The sequence below is a fragment of the Perca flavescens genome, chromosome 12 (genome assembly GCF_004354835.1).
Source record: "Perca flavescens isolate YP-PL-M2 chromosome 12, PFLA_1.0, whole genome shotgun sequence".
Lineage (NCBI taxonomy): Eukaryota > Metazoa > Chordata > Actinopteri > Perciformes > Percidae > Perca > Perca flavescens.
Window position 1 is genome coordinate 9,711,051 of NC_041342.1, and position 14,606 is coordinate 9,725,656.

At 40.4% G+C, this 14,606-nt stretch overlaps 4 protein-coding genes across 5 annotated transcripts in view; 3 read left to right on the forward strand and 1 right to left on the reverse strand.

Moving 5' to 3' along the window:
* Positions 1-1,969: 1,969 nt before the first annotated feature.
* eif3f (eukaryotic translation initiation factor 3, subunit F) lies at positions 1,970-6,389 on the forward strand. Its single transcript, XM_028593820.1, has 8 exons — positions 1,970-2,113; positions 2,545-2,615; positions 3,586-3,665; positions 3,749-3,886; positions 4,354-4,445; positions 4,997-5,133; positions 5,361-5,474; positions 6,205-6,389. Exons 1-8 carry the CDS (start codon positions 2,002-2,004, stop codon positions 6,280-6,282), a joined length of 822 nt encoding a protein of 273 aa, XP_028449621.1. The 5' UTR covers positions 1,970-2,001; the 3' UTR covers positions 6,283-6,389.
* A 528-nt stretch (positions 6,390-6,917) lies between these two features.
* Positions 6,918-7,977, reverse strand: LOC114565642 (MICOS complex subunit MIC26-like). The gene has a single exon (XM_028593821.1). The coding sequence runs from the start codon at positions 7,759-7,761 to the stop codon at positions 7,171-7,173; it is 591 nt and encodes a 196-aa protein (XP_028449622.1). The 5' UTR covers positions 7,762-7,977; the 3' UTR covers positions 6,918-7,170.
* Positions 7,018-10,706, forward strand: dnaaf6 (dynein axonemal assembly factor 6). Its single transcript, XM_028593823.1, has 6 exons — positions 7,018-8,267; positions 8,556-8,622; positions 8,755-8,860; positions 9,303-9,399; positions 9,914-9,999; positions 10,235-10,706. The coding sequence occupies exons 1-6, from the start codon at positions 8,172-8,174 to the stop codon at positions 10,362-10,364; spliced, it is 582 nt and encodes a 193-aa protein (XP_028449624.1). The 5' UTR covers positions 7,018-8,171; the 3' UTR covers positions 10,365-10,706.
* A 769-nt stretch (positions 10,707-11,475) lies between these two features.
* Positions 11,476-14,606, forward strand: part of pip4p1a (phosphatidylinositol-4,5-bisphosphate 4-phosphatase 1a) — a 31,615-nt gene continuing 28,484 nt past the window's right edge. Inside the window, exons 1-2 of one of the 2 annotated variants that reach the window (XM_028593038.1) lie at positions 11,476-11,758; positions 12,766-12,959. In XM_028593038.1, the coding sequence (XP_028448839.1) occupies positions 11,641-11,758; positions 12,766-12,959 (312 nt within the window). In that variant the 5' untranslated portion in view covers positions 11,476-11,640. The remainder of the gene's footprint in view (positions 11,759-12,765; positions 12,960-14,606) is intronic. The other variant, XM_028593037.1, reaches the window with a different exon arrangement.

The window sequence follows — 14,606 nt, forward strand, 5'->3', positions numbered from 1 at the left end:
GGAGAAAGTTGTTCATGTTTGATAATGTTTTTGGACTGTCTTAGACCATAACATAACATGTAGAAATGTTAAAAATGGGCATAGTTCCCATTTCATTTCTCTTAAGATACTTTTGCCTTTTCTACATTCACAACTAGGCCTATAGCTTCTGTGTTGCTTGCCATACAGATCTGACTTCCTGTCACTGCCTCTTTCAATATGTCACCCCTTTTAAAAGCAAACTGAGCAAAAAAAATAATGAATCATAATGTTTGAGGTTGATCTTACATAGTTTTTTAAGTGTCTGGAATTAGACGTGAAGGGAGAATAAATCTCTTCCTCTAAAAAGAGCAGAGTGTGGCATGTATATATAGCCACTTTCACTGTTTAGCAGTTTCATAAGCCTTGGGGTGTGTGTGTGTGTGTGTGTGTGTGTGTGTGTGTGTGTGTGTGTGTGTGTGTGTGTGTGTGTGTGTGTGTGTGTGTGTGTGTGTGTGTGTGTGTGTGCGTGCGTGCGTGCGTGCGTGCGTACTTACTGCTATGTTATGTGGTTGGTTTATGCTACAGGCCTACTAGGATTGCTTACATAAGTCCCATATAAATCTAATACACAGAAATATGTTTTGTGGACAGTGAGACATGGTGTCTCTGACATATTAGCACAGTAAAATGGACTCCTAGTACTCTTTAGCCTTGCATGATGTGCGGACAATTGCGGGATCCACGTAAGAGGAAACTGAAACGGACAATCAAGATGACGCACTACGCATGATGGATGGATCAGAAATAGCCTCTATTAGTCTGTTAGCCAGCCAATAGGCTGCAGAAACCAAAAGGCTATAAGCTTGCGGATTCATAACAGACATAATAAGAATGAACCAAATCTTACCTGCTCAGTGTAGCAACTTGCAGGCTAGATGTATAAAACCTGGATTGGGCAGATGATTTATCATAAGAAAAACAAAAATGTGGTCCAAGAACGAACCGCGACTGGCAACCTTGGGTCGATGACACCCATTTCTGGTGTTCAGGCTACCAGCAACGCAGCAGCATCAGTCCACTCCTGTTCGCTGCTCCAGGAAAACAAAGACCACCTCGAGCCGACCACTCAGCATTCACAGTAAATAAAAAAGCGAACACACCATCCACTGAATGATCACGCATAAAAACGAAAACCTCCGGCAAAAATAATTTAAACAAATGATTAAGTCATTTGTAGAACATGTGTCAGTGGACGTGCGAAATGGCAGCAGAATAACCCGGCAGCGTAGAGAGCTCTATCATCATCATCATCTGTGCATCTGATGGAGTCAGTCAGGTGTGCGGCGGAGGATGCTGTCATCAGCCCAGCCCCTATCAACCCTGGCCGCCTGCCTGCCTCAGACGTTTCTCATCTGCCTCCCTCCGCTGACTGTGATGAGGAAATGCAAAGGCCTTTTTTATGTCATTAGCCTACACATATCTGGTAGGCTATTTAATGTTTGGTCAAAATGACTGATGGTAGGCCTATAGATTATATAGATGTTTTATAGGGGTTATATGGTTTTAATGCAACTAGCATTTCACAGTTGTAAACGTAAACATTCTAAATGGCCCCAAGTTGATTTCAGGTTGCTGTGTATGCGAATTATATAAACTGACAGGAAGTTAACAAGGGTAGCCTACAGGCTGTTGCCTAACAATGGAATTAGGCCTACATTGATAAGGTCTATAGGCTATTAGGCCTATAGGCCATGCCTGCAGGCCTACTATTTGTGCTTTAATTTGGCTCTCTTAAATATATTAGTATTCCACGATCCTTAAAAACCAATGGAAATAATCGATATAGTCTCCTTTCACTAATGAAACCATTTTTGCTACAGTAATACACTCACACGCTACATTGTATCATCAATGGTATCAATGACTTGATTATAATTAGCATCATATTCATAATAACCGCTGTTCGGCCGCCGGCCACTAGGTGGTGGTATATGTGTTCACTGAAGCCGGTGTTATCATCAGTCCTCCTCCTTTTCCAAGATGTCGGTGTACGGGCCAGTGGTGAAAATTCACCCCGTCGTTCTTGCTTCTATCTGCGACTCTTACGAGCGGAGAAATGAGGGCGCGAGTCGTGTTATCGGGACTCTGTTGGGTAAGCAGAAACTTGACATGTTTGTAGGGCGGACAGCCTTTCTGATAACACAGGTGACGGCTAGCTGGATTCATGTTAGCTTCCCTGCTAACGCATGTTGGCTTGGTTCAGTACAGTAGTAGCTAGCTAACCAAGCTACATCTGGCTAGCGTTAACAGCTAACTAGCAGCACCTATGTAACAGCTGGCTCAAATGATCATGCAGATGGGAACCTTTGCTGTCTGCCAAGTCATCTGACCTTTTCTGATTAATGTCTGTACTAATATGACATCTAGCAAGCGGGATTGAAAGTTGTTATTTGCGTTAGCCGTTGCTGATGGTTCGTCATGGTTTTAGCCTCTTCTCGTACCCTCTTGTTTGCTAGCTAAAAACGCGAAGGCGGCTAACGTTAGCAAAGATAATGCCTCATTTGTAACGTTTATCCCTCTCAGGTACGGTTGACAAGCACTCCATTGAAGTGACCAACTGCTTCTCTGTCCCCCATAATGAGTCTGAAGATGAGGTATGTTGGTAAACGTATTTTGGGTTGTGCTTTAGGACATCTTCAGACAGAATGTTTTGTCAATCACAATGGAGAATTGTAGTACCGTTACTACAGAAGCCTAGATACATCAATCACAAACACACAACACAAATACTAACGTTATATGGACACAATAGATGGATAAATAAACAGAAATACAAATTAGAAAGATACTAAACCAGAAATCTGGACCACACTCTTAACTCTGACTATTTATAATGATTGTCCCTGGTAGTAATCCACACAGGGTTTGTGAAATTGTATGAAGTCCTAAGGTAAATATGTCCTGCAAGATAGTTTACTGTTGGACATTTTAAAAATGTCATGGAAGACCATAGATTGTCCTGCAGGACATTTTATAACACCTGCACAAAACTTGAATTCTCGTAGGATTCCTTCATCATATTCTTGTGGAACTTGTTCATAAGGCAGTGGAAGCTATTGGATATAAGAAGTGAAGGAACTGAACATTGTTGAGCTTGTTACTAGGCCTGTAACAATTATTACATATTTGTCTAATTGCAATTATTTTATATAATCGCTGTTTCTTTGTTTAACCGCAATTAATTGCTAACTTCAGCTTAGGTCCTAAAGGGTATGACTGTTGATGGTAATTGTCATTTTTAGGTTCATTTAAGGAAAACAAATACAATGTTATGTTATATGATAATGTAGAGGCTGTGTATTTGTGATACATTTTCTGGGTCACATAACAGTGGTGATCTAAACATGAACGTGATGAGTAATTTCGCTGAAAGAGACAATTATATTGTTAATTGCAATTATTTTTGAGACAATTAATTGTACAGTAAAATTTAGAATTGTTTCAGCTCTACTTGTTACAAAGATTTTCAGACGTAAATGGTTGCCTCCATATTGCATTGTTAAAGAGAGAAGAGGTTTTGTAGAGAAGAGGACATGGGTCACATTAAATCTTCTTTGCCAACAGGTTGCTGTGGACATGGAGTTCGCTAAGAACATGTACGAGCTCCATAAGAGGGTGTCACCCACTGAGGTCATCATCGGATGGTGCGTCAGTTAATTCAATTTGGAATATAGAATAGGGGGGGAAAAAACTCTTGTTCTCACCACAGTGACATCTGTTCTCACAGGTATGCCACAGGCTTTGACATCACAGAACACTCTGTGCTCATTCACGAATACTACAGCCGTGAGGCCACCAACCCCATTCACCTGACAATGGATACCGCGCTGCAGAGTGGCAAGATGAGCATCCGCGCCTACGTCAGGTTGGCTGATCTTCCTGTCATAGATACTCTCTTTTTGTGTGGTCAACTACTGATTGAGAGTTACTTTTTAATTTTTTTAATTTTTTTTTTTAATTTTTCTCATAACAGTCACACAGTAAACTAGACAAGACGGCAATAAAAAAAGCAAAAAAAAAACACACACACATAGGTGGAGGGCTCCTAGAGTATCAGTGCAAGATCAAAGCATGCTCAGATTAACGGCGTAGAATAGCAGCAACACACACAAATCAGATATTTAGGTCATCAATATCAAAAATGGTTTCCACAACTTCAAAAAGTGTTTTTGTGAATTCCTTTTGTTAAAACGGATCTGTTCCATTTAGCAATAGAAAACATTTCATTGAGCCACCTACTGAAACATGGAGACAGTGACAGAGACTTCCAATTGAGTAATATACATTTTTTAGTTGAGTGTGTTTTAATGTTCTTGTTTATCTCCTACACAGTGCGCAGATGGGTGTGCCAGGAAAGACTGTCGGTGTGATGTTCACCCCACTGACTGTCAAGTATGTCTACTTTGACACAGAGAGGATAGGCGGTAAGAATACAAACAATAAATTAAGATGATGGAAACAAATGCTTCCTGCCTAAATGTCTGTGATTGTGAAATTTGTCAAGGGTGAGAAATATTTTAATTGCAGTGTCTAAAAGAATTTAGATACTGCCAATTAGGGCTGCAACTAACGATGGTTTTCATTATCGATTAATCTGCCAATTTTCTCGATTAATCACAAAAAGTGAAAAATGTCCGTCCTAGTTTCTCAAAGTCCAAGGTGATGCCTTGTTTTGTCATTTCAAAACTCGAGTATAAGTTTAATATGATATAGAGCTGAAAGTCTTCATATTTCAGAGGCTGAAAACAGCATTTTTTTGCATGAAAAATTATTTAACTTTTAATCGATCATCGAATTTGTTGCCGATTATTTGTCTGTCGACTGAATAATCGATTAATCTATAAATTGTTGTAGCTCCACAGTTTAATTGATTTTTCTGGCCAATATCATTTTTCTTATAAGAAGAAGTAGTAGTAGTAGTACTTGGCTCTTAATTGTTGTACTGTACTCAAACAATCCCATGTGTTTGTTCCAGTGGACCTTCTGCAGAGGACACGTTTACTTCCGAGTCGCACCAAGGGGCTGACCTCAGATCTGTCCCAGGTGGCTGGCTCTGCAGCCAGGGTACAGGACATGCTTACCACCATGCTCGCATACATCGATGATGTGCTGGTGAGTATTGAAGCAATTGGAATGCTGGTGTGACTCCTAAGCCGACATGATTAGTCGATTGTTTTCGTGCGTACGAAATGATTAAGCAATACCTTCCGCCATTTGTTTTCCTGCTCATATTCCAGCTACTCTACTTTGTATCAATCCGTTGTGTGTCTCTAGAGATCAGTTGTCATGTAATCAAGTTTACGGTGGCTGTAATGCTAATGCTGTTCTGTCTGTCTCAGTCTGGCAAAGTGGCGGCAGATAACAGCGTGGGTCGCTTCCTGATGGACCTGGTCAACAAGGTTCCCACCATCTCAGCCGAGGACTTTGAGAACATGCTCAATTCCAACATTAATGTAAGTGCAGGGTTTTCCCCACACATTTATCTGTCTTAGATGCAGCACCCGAGCCGGTTTTGGCAGCACCTAAGCGGAATAAATGTGAAATGTGGCAAAAAAGCGCCCAAAAACAGCGGGGAAAAAATGCTAAAAACAGTGAAAAAAGTTTTAGACACAGATATGGTGATAATAATGGTCCAAAATGATGTCAAATTGCATATTTTTGTTACTGAAAAACATAAAATTTTTTGAGGAAAGACCCTTAAACCCCCGCATGATATGCACACGTAAGTCATCCACAAACCTAGGGAAAAGAGTGTTACAAACCTACATATTTCTTTCTCACATAAACAATTTTTCTAATCGCTGCTGATAGTTGTTCCCTGATTGGATCCCTCTGCTTTGGCCTTCCATTCTTAATTTATTTCCTGCACTCAGGCACATCGCACACTCCCGTTGATTACAGGAAGCATTTAATCAGACTTTGCTTCCTATTATTAGTGCTCTCCTGGCTCCTCTTGTCTCATACGTCTTTGCTTAGCACCAGTCCAGCCATTTTAGGAACATAGGGGTAGTTGTTACATTTGTAGTCAGGGCTCTGTCTTTCTGACCTCGTAGGCCTTGACTTTTGTTTGCTTGTAACGCCGTAGAAGAAGCATGAGCATGTTTTACTGATGAACCCATTTAATGTCACTATGAATATGATTGTAATAACAAAATGTAAATGCTCTTGTTTTGTTTGCTGCAGGATCTGCTGATGGTGACCTACCTGTCTAACCTCACCCAAGCACAGATTGCTCTAAATGAGAAGCTGGTGCTGCTCTGAGGGGATTTCATTGAAGTGATTCATATTTAATTTTGTACACTTTTTTTTTTTTTTTTTTTTTTTTTGGCTGAGATGAATAAAGATGTTAAACAGTCATAAAGTTTTAACCAATTGGGTTCCATGTATTGTCTTTTGGTAATATTGTAATCACAAATAATGCCATGTAGTTTCTGACAAATGGCTTATGAACATTACATGAAGGGTTATATTGCTAATATAATCTGTTTTTTTGAATAAATGTTCGCAACACACATTAGACGGCTCACATTTACAGCTGTTAACTCCTTCGGGGCAGCCTTTTTGATGTTTGACATTCTGGGGCTGCCTGCTACTGTTTGTATTTATTATTGATTAACTAGTCAATTATTTTCTCAATAGGTTAATCATTTGCTCACAGAAACATAACCACTTCCTAAAGCCCAAGGTGATCAAATTGTTGTCTGACCAACAGTCCAAAACCCAAATATATTCAATGTACAAAGAAATAAGACTAGGAAGTCAAACTTGTGTCACTTTGGCTTGAAAATTTGATAATTAACTGATTATGAAAATAGTTGATTATTGTACTTTGATTAAAGAATGAAATAATTGTAAGTAGTAACGCATGAGTCTAAAACCAACAAATGTCTGAAGACTTTAACGGAAGACAGTTGACTTTTAATTGTCTATATAAATATACATTCAAATCAGAAGCGGAGGTTAATCATTCAACTTGCAAACTCCCTGTGACAGGCCATGCCCGGGCCTGAGTTACATTTGAAGCATAGTGCAAAAAGTGGGCATGAGAAAGTCACACAGATTAGTACTGTCTAGGTAGCGCATGTCAATCTACAGTATCAGGAAAAGGCTGATTTCGAATTGCTGAGTTGCGGAGTCACACTGGGATCCTCAGGGTTTAGTTTCCGAGTCGTTGCCTTTTTCAGCTTTGCTCTGATGCATCACCATCTTCTCCAGGGCAGCGTAGCTCTGCACCGCGCGCTCGTACACGGAGTCTCCGCTCGACTTTGCGATGGCCGCAGCCTGTTCCGGGTAGTAGAGGGAGGCGCTCACGGTCATCAGGCCCACCGGGTAGAAGAGCTTTTTAAGCCGGGAGCCTCTGGCAAGAAACAGTCCCAGGACACCGGTGAAGCCGATAACTGCTGCCCGGGGATAGAATTCCTTCGGGGGGTTCTTCAAGTAGGCGTAGGTATCATGCCCACACTTGACAACACTTTGAACTCTGGGTTTAATTTTGTCATAGGTGCCCTGACACCACTCCGTGTATGGCTCTGTTGACTTCCTGAGTGTGGCGACACTCTGCTCTAGCTGACCCGCTTCGGGCTCCACATACTGAGACTTCTGCGAAGGAGCGGTGTACAAAGACAGCTCATCCCGGAGTAAAGGGCCGGGTCGCTCCGTCTCCCCGTCAGCAGCAGCAAATACGGTGATCGGCAACAAACTCGCAGCTCCCGGCATTGCGCTACCTGTCACCTTCAACATGATCCCTGAGGACCATGCATTCGCTACGGTGTCTGAGGAGGGACACACGACTTAATTAGCTAGTACTCAAAGCCATAACCACGCCGCCTTTAGTTGACTTATGACAAACGCTGTTAAAACGCTTTAAAGCACAAATATCAATGGCAAGCTAGTATTAGGATATGTTTCATTTATGTCGTATTGTTATTAACTTTTTTTAGTCCCTGGTTCCCATGGCAGCCCGGAAGCCTGGTCGTCTCCATGGAAACAGAACGTGTCAACAGCAACAGTCCAAACTGTCTGTTAGCCAGCGTTACATATTCAGGCTAACACTAGTTTTTATTGGATAGTTTTTGCAATTTTTAAGTGTTGTCGATGCGAGGGAGTAGTACTGCTTTAAGAAAGGTAAAAGTAAATTTCTGCTATTCTGAATGGAGTGTCTTGGAGTGTCGTCCGTTCAGAACCTGAATGATCTGTCTGCCTTGTTAGCGACTCAGCAGGATGATGACGATGATGAAGACTGTAAAGTAAGATATTGTAGACTCTTAATTAATTTACTGTGATTATTAATTTAATTCCTCTTGGCCTCAATGCAATGTAAATGTTAACGCTACACGTCTCAAATAAATAAGACTCTTTAAAGGAAGATGCCAAAAGTAATGCTTTCTGAAAATATATCTAGTTTATAGTTTTTTTGTCTTTGTTGTTGTCTTGTAACTAGCTAGCCGAATAGATGTTTGCCATTAGCTAGGTTTTATTTGAACTACAGCTTAAACTTTCTGTTGGCTTACAATAACATCAGTTCATCTTACCAGAATGTGACAGCTTGTGCACAGATGGGCCCTGGACACATTGGCCCCCCACCCAAAAAAGATAAAGAAGGTAATGCTATGTGTTTCTGCACATAGGGTAACTCCTAAAAAAAAAATAACTCCTCACTCTTTATAGTAACTCAGGCGGCTTGATGAAATGTAAAAACACAATGTGCACATGTGTTTTTTGCTGTTACTTTAGTGTCAGCTGGCCATGTTAAGAAAAACAGCAAAGATATCTGGAGAGAGGAAGAGGTGGCTGAGGGCTCCCAGTATGATGATCTTGCTGACCCGCGGCCACAGCCTGAGTAAGACCACAAGGCCAAACGCATCAAAGGGTTCACTGAAAGCAGACATCTCCTACTTAGTATTTTTGTTCCACACACTCCCTCACTGAGATTGCATCTTTCCTCATCCTATCTTGAGGGATTTTTTTCAGCCTTAAAGCCAAACTGTCCCATGTAAGGGTTTAACTCACAACTTTTTAATTATAAAACTTTATTAAGTTATTACTTAATACTTGCCTTGGTTACCTTTGTGCTGTGAACTAATTATAGAAGTACAGGGGAGGGTGAGACCGCTTGTAGAAAAGTATTTATCACAATTACCTGCATATAACATTTTCCACTCCATCGACCTCAGCTGACACTCACTTCTGCCTGCTTCTTTCTGTTGATTGTTGTTCCCTATTGATTCTGTTTAATGTGATTTTAAAATGAAAAATGAAGTGTGTATAACCTTTGTGTTCAGGTATGAAATAATCCTGAAGCAGAGTGTGGGGACTGAGGATCTGTTCTTGGGCTTGAACAGAAAGGACCCATCCTCCATGTGCTGTGAAGCATTGCTGGTAATTTATCGACCGCCACAGGATTTCTAATTCACCCAATGTAATACAATGTGCAAGGATGTGTTTAGGGACAGCAAGAGAGAAACAATGAAGCAAGATAAACTCATTATCCCACTGCCAATTGTGGGATGGTTTGGAGAATTAATTTATAGACCGTATACACATTTTTAAAAATCCAACTGTTAAGCAACAAAGATAAGGCAGAGTAAGTGTAACGGTTGAAAATCAGGTCAGAGTTAAATAAAGAATATTACTTTTTAATACTATACAAAGACAGAATCCATAAAATAAACAATAGTACTTTTACAGCCTTAGTTTCTCAGATCCTGCATTAGAAGTGAAAAAGCAGTAACACTTATTATTAATAATAATAATAATTAACAATAGTCAGAAAATGACATAACTTGGACAACATAACTCAAGTTGAAAATTGGTATCCTTTTTGAATAAAAGTACAAGATTAAACTGTGCACAGTGTACACTATTAAAGATTCTGACTATTTCCCACTCCTAGGTGAAAATCAAACTACCAGACACTAAAGCAACAGATGTGGTCCTGGATGTAAAGGAAAAGTTCCTTGATCTACGGACGTTAAAATAGTAAGGGATGCTTTGAAAATGTTCTCTTTCATTTTTAATCCCCTCAAGACGGAGCAGCAGCAGTTCAGACCAAAAGTTCCCATTTCCAGACATTTCCTTTTAATCAGCCGTTCACATCATGATCTGAGCTTTGATTGCTGTTTTACACTGCTCTTAACATCCTCCTCTCTCAGATACACACTCCCTCCCCCATGCTCTCCACAACTCTTTAACCTGTCTTCTCCCCTCTCTTCAGTAAACTGGGTCTTCATCTCCCACATCCAATCCACAGCGACAGGGGAAAGGCTCAGTTCTTCAGTGAGAGGGAGGAACTGGAGGTGACTTTACTAATGAAACGCCCCATGGATGTTATCAATATGCAATGAGAAAGCATGACAAAAGCCAACAAGTATTCAAAAGACATAGAGCAGATCTGAGACCAGTGTACAGTGGAGATAACACGCACGCTGATTATGGGTCAAAGAAAGAGATGGTTAGAGAAATGATCAGCATATGCATAAACTCTTTGTTTTCTGTAATTCATGTTCACATCTGTTTTAACATCTGTTGTTATCATTCCATTGAGAATTAAATATGGTTTTCTAATAAGTGTGTCTTGTTATGTGATGCTTTATTGTTGGGTGACAGATTGTTGTAGATGGCAAACCCAGGTAAGCTTTACCCATAATTGTAGGCTTATATTTTATGAATGGTACACTAGGGTGTAATTTCCACTTGGAACATGTCCCCCACACTGTTCAAAATCCAGTTTGTGCCCCCCCCGACCCCCTGTTTAAAAACATTTTTAGATATTATTTTCTTTAAAAGTCTCTGTTGTCTGCCCTTATTTTAAACAATAAAGAAAGTAGACATCTTTTTCTTAAACATAGTTTGGCATTATTCTTTCTGGAAGAATTTATAATGATGATCAACTTAATTATTTTTTGGATTTTGTATTACCATAGTCCCTAAACTTATGTAGGAAATGGGATTCAAATAGAAAAACATAGGACCCCCATTTCTCAAACCAAACTTACACCGTTGACGGTGCATACAATAGCTGCTATTGCTAACTGTCTATGGTAACACCCCATGTTACTTTGAATTTGATTACTATTACCATTATTTAAACCTTGGAGTTTACCATGGAGGCATATGCGAGAAAAACAAATGTTTCTTCAAGAATTCAAGGTAACACAGTTGATACAAATGAAAACTTTGAGGGTGAAGTAATATTTGAATAGGCCACTTCTTCCACCACTGTTAATTAATTTGAATTGTGAAGTAGGATATTCCTGCACACAAAACAATCCCTGGATACATAGAATAAGTTACATTTTAAGGGTTGAAATAAAGGTTGCATATTGTCACTACATTACAGTAAATGTAAAAAAAAAAAAAAAAAAAAAAAGTCACACAAACAATTGTTGTTGGAAAAACATTAAAACATATTTCAAAGGTACCTACATTAAGACCTACAAGGACTGAAGCATCCCTGGGTGGGCAGTGCCACACCTCCGAGCTCCGTTACCGCAGCAGCAGCAGCAGCAGCAGGAGCAGGAGCAGGAGCAGTGGTGTGATCATGTGACGCCTGCATTTCCGACACAACAATACAACACCGTATTGGTCTGCATTCACTCCCCCCCACGCCTGGCTCTCGGTATGGCGGACGGCGAGAGGTCCCCGTTACTATCAGATCTGGGAGATGGTGCTCTTGGCAGTGGTAACGGCGGGGTGTCTCCCGGCGCAGCGCCCTACGGTGTGCCCAACAAACCACAGAGTGAGTATCCATGGTGCTCTCTCCTCCAGCCTCAATTAGCCTAGCTCACATTAGCCTCCACTGACAGGGCATTCTGGTTAGCCTTCTAGCTCAACTGTGAACCATCCTGTCGGGACTGTGTTTGTGAAGGGCATACTGTAAGCTTCCAGAGGATGTATTTATTCTCATTTCCTGGGGGATGAAATGTAGTGAATGCAGTCAGGACGTGAAGCAGAGACGAAAGGGAATCTAACTTGCTAACCTAGCAACCGTTATTTAGTACCTTTGGTAGCTAGCTTTACTTAGCACCGGCAAACCTTGCGCAAAGCTTCAGGTTTGCAGCTCAGAAATAGTATCATTAAGATTTATTTTATTAACGTTTCCTAACACAAATTGTTGCATGTATTTCAACTGCTGAATGATGCCCACTGTACTCGCAGGCTAGATAACGGTACCGCTTAGCTAGCTAACATCTGAGAAACACCTGATTTGATTGACATATGATAAGGCCATTACGGAGGATGGCGAGGGAAGCTGCTAGAGAGAGCTGCGACCAATGGCAGCTCACATAGGGAGAGCCTGTGTGTAAATACATAAATGGAAAAGGCACGAGATATGGCTCATAATTGTGTTTTGCTCCCACAAACTGCTGTATAATCTGCTTGCTCGAAATGTAGAGTGGGTTTAGCAGGTAGTTAGTACTGTATGTCGCTTCTGATTATTAATGATTAAACTGTCCCAGTTACTCACTCATTCTGTGTAAGATTTCTCTCAGTCCCTTGCTAATACTTAGATGCTTATTTGTTGAAACTTACCCTGCTCAGCATTCCAGGAGTGTTTTTCTTCTAAAGCTCCTTTCAGCTCACCTCGAGACCAAATCGTATTATCTTGTTAATCGTAACATAAGAGGTTACTTGTCATGGGAATGTAGGCTTTTTTTTCCTCCAGTCCATTGCGTAAATCTTGTGAATGTGCTCCCTCATTGTATTCACCATTCTTTCCCCTTCCTTGTCACCCTCCCTGTTAAGGCTTCCCTCCGTTCCCCAGCCCTACTCAGCCCTCGGTGCTCCTCGGGGAGGACCCTCCGCCCTACTCCCCTCTCACGTCCCCAGAGAGTGGCAGTGCACCTGTCATCAGCTGCAGGGTGTGTCAGAGCCTGATCTCTGTGGAGGGAAAGATCCACCAGCATGTGGTGAAGTGTGGGGTTTGCAATGAAGCTACGGTAGGTTTGAAGTGTATCTGGACAGCCATATGTCGCACACAATCTGTTTTTATACTGTATGCAGTTCCAACACACACATGCACAAATAGCCTACTTAAAGGGGCTATTTGTAACTTTCAGTTTGTTGATTCCAGCGGCCCCTTTGGACAGTGTTTTTACCACATCTGCTGTCCTAAAGGTCTTTTCTTTACAGTGCTGTATTGCCCACTGTATATTACTGAGTTAGTGTTACCGGGAGGTCATATAGTTGCGATGAATGTTTAGCTCAGACAGAAAATCATTAATTTGCAATAAGAGAATTCGCTACAGATGCATCGTTGCATTTCAAGTGTTGCATACGGTTACATAGCCTGTATGTATCGTGAGCTAAACCAGGTATCGCTGTCACTGTGTTACGAGCCAAAGCAATAGGAGTTTGTTGAAGCAACCAACGTAATAATAACTTAGATTTATATAGCGCATTTCTTGAAACCCACGGACGCATTACACAAGTACGGGGGGACAAGGGAAAAGAAAATAGTAGGCCAACACAAACACGGAGTAAAACGAATAATACCTTTACCTTACCTTTACCACATTGTGCAATCTAAAGTTATTTTATGAATTAAATAAACCTATTAAATAACTGAAGGCCAATTCGGAGTGGGTTTTGAATAATTTACAATCCCGTAATTGTCTCCCATCTGTTGAAAGCCCAACCGAGTGTGACTCGTAATTTCACCCTTTGTCTTTCCTGTTCCCTTTTAGCTTAGTTGTTGTTGTTCTTTTAATTTCCTTCTTTTCTGTAATGGCCCGTGTCAGCCATAACTTCATCAGATAACTTCTAAAATAAAATGAAAATACAATAAGGCCTATCTCCTGCTACCTTTTTACCTGACTACATAGGCTTTTCCGGTGTTACAAAGGAATCTGTGACCCATCAGAATGTGTGCTCTGTAGCGCCCTCCGACTTCCGTAAATCATTTTGTGAAATTGGACCCGGCCAAAGTCATTAATGAAAACTATATAAAAATAGCGTTCTTTTCACTGTTCATCTCGTTTGCTGTTACAGGTCATTTATGACCATCAGATGGAACATTACAGAGTTTTAGAAACATTAAAAAGTTACATATACTAACTTTAACCAGTATCTTCTATTAAAGGGTTGTTTCACACAAATTACAAAAACATATTTCCCTCATAAACCTCTGGTGGTGTCTACCCACACAGGAGTTATGGTGTTATTTAACCTAGCCTTTAAGATATGTGTCTCTAAGATATCTGCATTATCTCAGTACAGTGGAGAAGAATGACATTTTGTTTTTGTTGCTCAAATCAATGAAAATGAATCTGTTTCCAGAATCAATATCCTCGTTACTCTGGATAATACACAGGGCTCACAGTGAGGTCACTAATAGTCCCTATATTCCCTATTATAACATTTTTTGGTAGTGAATCAACCATTTAAATGTGTATAGCTTTTTAATTTTTTTTTTAATCATGAATTATAAATTAGATTATAGAGATGGGCAGTCTTTATACGTTTCTATTCAATAATGACCACCAAATTAGCAACAACATGGCATGAAACGGAAAGTTGTTTTTCTAGGTGATCCAAGGACTTGTTCACTCCAGACTGGTATAATTAGGTTCATAAGAAACCTGGAG

Excerpts from the sequence above, each read along its gene's own strand:
- LOC114565642 (XM_028593821.1), bottom strand. The coding sequence starts at position 7,761 with ATGTTGAAGGTGACAGGTAGCGCAATGCCGGGAGCTGCGAGTTTGTTG.
- dnaaf6 (XM_028593823.1), top strand. The coding sequence starts at position 8,172 with ATGGAGTGTCTTGGAGTGTCGTCCGTTCAGAACCTGAATGATCTGTCT. Across the intron at positions 8,268-8,555 it reads ACGATGATGAAGACTGTAAA|AATGTGACAGCTTGTGCACA; the intron begins GTAAGATATTGT and ends TCATCTTACCAG. Across the intron at positions 9,400-9,913 it reads TGTGCTGTGAAGCATTGCTG|GTGAAAATCAAACTACCAGA; the intron begins GTAATTTATCGA and ends TCCCACTCCTAG.
- eif3f (XM_028593820.1), top strand. The coding sequence starts at position 2,002 with ATGTCGGTGTACGGGCCAGTGGTGAAAATTCACCCCGTCGTTCTTGCT. Across the intron at positions 3,666-3,748 it reads ACTGAGGTCATCATCGGATG|GTATGCCACAGGCTTTGACA; the intron begins GTGCGTCAGTTA and ends CTGTTCTCACAG. Across the intron at positions 3,887-4,353 it reads AGCATCCGCGCCTACGTCAG|TGCGCAGATGGGTGTGCCAG; the intron begins GTTGGCTGATCT and ends TCTCCTACACAG.